A 6,156-nucleotide genomic window follows, 5' to 3' on the forward strand; every position below is an offset into this window, starting at 1 on the left:
CTTAAGAAAATTTGAAAGCTACTAATTCATTGGTGGATCTAGGCTTTTGAAAACAGGGATGCAGATGGTGTGGCACATCATCATATACAACACAACACATATTTTTCTTTAGTTAAAGAGAAACTAGATGCTTTACTAATATGTTATGGATCTATTATATTCAGTTTAAGATCAAAGCGAAAAGAAATATAACTTTCAGAACATGCACTAAACTTCCAGACTGTATATACAGTTTTTAAAAAGCACAACAAACTGGGCAAAAAATAGTTAAAATAGTCAAAAGACATTGTTTAATTAGTTCTGTAGTTACTATAAATGTACATCTCTTACTCAGATTCATAAAACAAAATCTAGCCTTCTTGAGCATCTTGAAAGTCCTTCCAGTACTTCACCATCAACCATTTCTACACCTGAGTTAATATTACCACACCTGAGTTAAAGATTTTAGCTCGATCCAGAAAGAGTCTGCATGGCTGTGAGATAGAAGAGAGCCATCATCAGGGATGGCTAGCAGACAGCAACATTGCAGAATGAAGGTCAGTTTGAATAATGGGACCTGAGCGCACTAAAAAGGATAGAGGGTTGTTTATACCTGTGGTGTAAGGAGAGATTAGCAGAAATCAGGGAGACGATAATGAGCCATGAAGTCAGTTGACTCTCCCAGTACTGCCTGAGTAGAAATGCCACTGCCTTCCTGATGCTGTTCGTTTTAAACTTTGGTTTAAAAGTGGGGGGGAGTACAATTGCACCACTGCACTCCTCCCCAAGATCTTCTCCTGCACTGATCTATACCATTAAGAGTTGCCTTGGAAGCACACTGAATCATGAATTACTCTGCTGCTTCTCTCATTCACTCAGATAAGAACTAGATGCATTCCAATAAGGATAACTTTTGAAGTTGGCTTCTCAAAATTAAATTTCATTTACTTCAATGAGGGTTGCACCTACTAACAACAGGCCTGAATTTGCAGTCCTGCAGCTTTCCAGGGTCCATTGCTCCCATACCCCATCTCCTCACCCCAAAGTAGGCTCCTAGCCACGCACATCCCTACTCACCACCCTCTAGTGTTAAGTCAGACCTCTAGTGGTATTAACCCTTAATGTGCAACTACTTACAGCACAATCTAACTACATTCCACAGATTTAGTATGGTCTAAATGTAACGTGTAACTTCAACTTTAACATAGGTTACTGATTTGTACTTTACCCCAACTAAGGCAGGATGCCGTTACATTACTGCAGGATACAATGTAATTAAATTTGTTTTCTTGACGTATAATGACTGTCTCAGCTTGCTAACTTTGGCCTCATGAATCCAGCATACTCTTTCACTTCGTTATTCTCAGTTTTAATGCAAAAGCAGTAAGATGTCAGTTGTTATTTTTGGGACTTCATCTGTTATTTCTCTTTGAAGCAACCTAAGCAGCCAGGAAAGTTTTTCTGAAAGAAACAACAAAGAAAACTGAGAATGGAAAAATACAATGTTGAGTATAATTCAGGAGTCAGATTCCATTTTTTAAAAAACTGCCTCCTTCCCACTTAATTGACTTGAACAGTTTAAACTATTCTTATGTGCTTCCAAAAGTGCTCTGTGGAGCTATTACCACGATATATTGAACATTACTGTTTGAATGGTACATAGCTGTGAAATACTGTGAAATATGCATGTGAAATATGTCAAATTTCACATGCAAGTGAAATGTCAAAGTGTTATTTAAATGAATAAAACCTTGATTTGTATAGTCGTAAAGACTCACAGCCTTCCAAAAAGTCCATATTATACATAATATACTTTGATTATAAGCTATGTACAAATTACTTCTAATAAAATTATCTATATTTACAAACTGCACTCCGCAGTGTGACATGCTACATAACATGATTAGATTTGGAAGTGCTTTTAGTTCATGAAGTTTGTGTCTCACCACCTCTTGCCTAATAAATTAAGACAGAATTAGTACCAAGTGAATGGTTCTACCTGCTGCCAGAAAGGGTTTGTTGAGGGTAAGACTCTAACAAGAGGGATTAAGTTGTCTTCATCCTTGTAATGTGCTGTACAGGCAGGATTTGTGCAATAGGATCAGAGAAGAGTCACACATGAACGTAACATTGGACAGCTGGTATATATGCATGAAATGAGCTCTGCTTTAAGATTCTGAATAGTCTTTCAAGTCCTGGCTAATACATGTATCACAAGTACATGCCTATTTCCAAACTCCTTTTATTTCATGTTTTGTTTTCTAATAAGATTCCTGATTGAGACTGGACTGCTTTTTTTAAGAATTATAAAGTGGGCTTCGTGAATCAGGACACAAGCTAACTGTTAGTGGCCTGAGAATAAATGTTGAAAGTGGAATAATATAATTAAGTTGGCCAGGGATGCCAGGAGTGTTTTTATTTATCTCTGAGGCTGGGCCACTTGCTATTCTTGATAATCAGGCTAAAACCAGACAAACTAAAGTTCTCTCCCAATATGACAATTTCTTTGTTTCGTAGTCAACTGTGACAAAACTTTCAGCATAACAAAAATGAATGAAATTATACATTTCCTATAGAATCTGTAGACAAATCTGACATCTTGCTAATTCATGTTAATATACCCTGGAGTCCAAAACAGAAGTAGAATTTGGAATTTCAGTGGCAACACTCTTTGGGAAATGTCCTGGTATAACCAAAAATGCCATGTAAATTACCTATGACATACCGACACAACACTAAAAAATCAAATAGTTATAAAGATGAGTAGAATCTTCTCTCCAGCTTCTGCTACAGCAGTAAAAGCCTTCATGGTTACACCCCTAGCAGAGGAAGCCATATTCAATTCAGACCTATTTTTTTATCAACAAAACACATCCCTTTATTTATAGTGCTTTGTTCAGCAGCCTAAAGGGGCTCTTGTTTATTTGGAACAGCTCATTTCTGCAGTTTCTCTCAGCTTCTTTAATCCAGTTTGCAGGAAGCGGGTCTTCCATATTACAGCTCTTTCCAAATCAGGTGTTCCTGTCACCATGAATATAAGTACCTCCACACCTGGAGCTCTGGTGAGGCATGTAGATTAATTGAGGGACAGGCAGCATGAGACCCTGGCTTAGTTAGTGCCCTTAAGTAGCTAACATTTCTATAGTGTTGTCCTGACTTTCACCTGCAACGCTTGGGAATGTGGCACAGCTCAGTGTGGAGTTGGTGCCATTGCCCTCTAGTGCCATTCCCTTTGTTGTCTCAATAGTTTTTCTGGCATTTTGCAAAAACTATCGTGTAAGGGACATGATTTCTCTCTTAAGTACTGAATGTTTTTTTCTTTTCTTGGGTCCTGCTGACTTCATTCTTCACTCTGAAAGAGAAAAGTTTGCTGCCTCACCTCATAACATGACTCCTCGAGATCAAATGAGAAAGATATCTATACTTGGGGAACAAGGCACCTTGGAAGAAAAGCACTTATACCAATTAGCAAGCAGCATGTCTGCAGGAGGTAAGCTAGAACTAGCCAAGACTTTGTATAGTTTTCATAACTTTTCTATACCATGTAAGAAATAATTCTTGGCAAACCTAATGTCCTAGTAGGTTCTCTACCAGATTCTTGATTAGGACTTGGGCAAAAAATGAAGAAACAGCCTCTGAAATGTCTATTCCAGATTTTATGTGAAGTTCAATTCATGTCACAGTAAAGCTTTGGAAAAATTAAGGTTTGATGCTGGAGCACCTGGGAGAACACGTGTACCTGGTCAGGCCCATTGCAGCAAGCCCATTAGGGCATGATCCTGTAAGATGTGGGGAACTAAATAAGCCATTGATCTTTTGCTATTCAACTTCAGCAAATGATCATCCAGGGAAGTACTCAATACCTCACAGGATCAGCTTAAGTCATTAGTAGGCAAACAGGATCAGCAAGGTTGATGGTCTTCAAGGCACAGTCCATACTTTGAATCATGAAATTCCTAGAACTGTGAGACACTGTGACAGGGGGATGACTAACAACTAACAGCCACAGAGTTTTTAAATATAATGTTAAATGTTATTTAAAAAAAGACTAAAATATGCTGGGGGTTTAAGTGTATAATTTGAGGAACAATACTCAAGGAACCAAATATGGATATCCAATGCCTCCTATCTGCACACACTAACAGTGCATTTGAACCAAATAAAATGTAATGCCCTCTCTTTATATTAGTGCTCAGTTTATAAAAGGTTAACACGTGGTTAATAAATGCTGTTATATCATCACAGAGATGAGTAGTATGCATGGGTTTTTGTAAGCACATCAGTAGGTGTCGTAGATGGTTGTAAGCCATGGTTATAGGAAGTTTATTGACCTGGTGGACACTGTAACAATTAATCAGTTATTCATTAGAACAACCATTAGTCATTTACTAATCTTTTACACTTTACATTAAGGGCAGTAAATTTTGAACACTGTAATGATACGCTTCAAATTAAACAGGAAACAGTGCAGCTTCTGCCTCTGCAGAAGAAATGAATGAAAAAAAAGAGTCTCCAGACCCCACATCTTTGCAAGCAGATGAAAGGCTGCTATTGGAGCCAACCCAGAAGAGACAGTTCTGCAGTATATGAATATCCTGGCAGCAAGTGGAGTAAAAGACAGTTTAAGTTTTAAAAATACATCATTTTTTTCCCTCCACTCTTAGCTAAATTTTACTCTAGGTGAATACACCGCAAATACAGATGATGCAGAAAAAACTAAAACAGCTTCAACTTCTCAGGAGGTTCCAAAGCTGCAGAGGGTCCCTGGGCCTATGGAACTTTTAAACTCATTTGAAATTTAAAGTGAAATAAAAACAACAATATCAAATGTGGATTTCAGTAGAAGCCAGGGCAACTGAAAAACTTGTTCCAAACATGCTGAAAAAAATGGGAGCCTTTCCATTGGCTTCACTGAAATTTGGACCAGACTCTAATGAGGTGATTTACTTGGAATTTCGTATTTAATTTTAGGCCCCTAAATTTGAAAAAAAGCTGCCTAAAACTACACAGGGATTCAGCAGCAAATTGAGGGGCTCTCAAGTGCATGTTCATTTTCCTGGATCATGCAATCTCACTGCAGAACAGCTTGAAATATTTCTTAGTCAATTTGATTCCTCTTATTTTTATATACTTGCCCTAGGAATAAAATCTTCTACAATATTCCTCTACATCATACTCCTTTGCTATGTAATAGTGGTGCTATATGATTCAGCAATGAACTTATAAAATTGTCAGACAAGGTTCTTTGGGTAAATCTGATCTTTTATTAGACCAACTGAAATAGTTGGAAAAAATTATTCTCTGCAAATTTGTGGGTAAAAACATTCTTCTTCAGGCAGAGGAGGAGTCTGCAGTTGTTTTGTGCTCTTCCTGGATGGGATAGAATAGAAGCCAGAGGCCAGTCTGCAAGAATACCAGTCAGTGAAAATGAAATTGTCAGTGTTTACATGACTCTTGGTTTACTTTTGGTCTCTTAAAGATTGCAGAATATGAATTACGAATCAATCAAATGCACAGGTCGCTTAGGCCAGGAAATGGCACAACAGTTTTTGTTCAGTGTGAACTTTGTATCTTGTCTTCGTAGGTGATAAGAGGAAAATTGGTACACTACCATTTTAGCACTGAAATCACTGGTAATTAAGGAAGAAATGCTGTATTTCTGGGAGTGCTGATGCTGTGAATAAAATCACCTCCTGACTTACTATTTTCGCTACAGAATTGTACTTTGCTTTATATTAGAACTGCGACAGCGACAAGAGATGCTAATGAGGAGTCAGATGATGACAACGAACCCTCAGCTAATGGGATCAGGCTCACAGAAAATGCAGGCGATTCCTTCACAGTTTGAACCTCGGTTTGTAGACAGGTATTTTCTCCCACATTTCCTGTTATAACAGTGCATTTAAAGAACAGCAGGTCACCTTAAGTGTGTATCTTCCATAATTGCCAGCTGGTTAAAGGCCAGTATCTCTTTTGTGTATCTCCTTAGATTTACCGTAGCTAGAAAATTTAATATCTCTGTCACTGGCTAAAAAATAATCCATTGCTCCTGTTATGCTACTATCTGCTCTTACACCCAGCCTTAATCATAGAATCAGTGAGTCGGAAGGGACCTAGACAGATCATTGAGTCCAACCCCCTGCCATGGGCAGGAAGGAGCACTGGGGGTGGCAGGGG

General features: G+C 38.1%; 1 protein-coding gene across 1 annotated transcript in view; it reads left to right on the forward strand.

The window, feature by feature from the left end:
* The first annotated feature begins 3,231 nt into the window (after positions 1 to 3,231).
* Positions 3,232 to 6,156, forward strand: part of SAMD7 (sterile alpha motif domain containing 7) — a 13,279-nt gene continuing 10,354 nt past the window's right edge. The window contains exons 1-2 of the mRNA XM_019532517.1: positions 3,232 to 3,469; positions 5,719 to 5,845. Of these exons, the coding sequence (XP_019388062.1) occupies positions 3,265 to 3,469; positions 5,719 to 5,845 (332 nt within the window). The 5' untranslated portion in view covers positions 3,232 to 3,264. The remainder of the gene's footprint in view (positions 3,470 to 5,718; positions 5,846 to 6,156) is intronic.

The sequence above is a fragment of the Crocodylus porosus genome, unplaced genomic scaffold, assembly GCF_001723895.1.
Source record: "Crocodylus porosus isolate Cpor-Errol unplaced genomic scaffold, CroPor_comp1, whole genome shotgun sequence".
In the NCBI taxonomy this organism is placed as follows: domain Eukaryota; kingdom Metazoa; phylum Chordata; order Crocodylia; family Crocodylidae; genus Crocodylus; species Crocodylus porosus.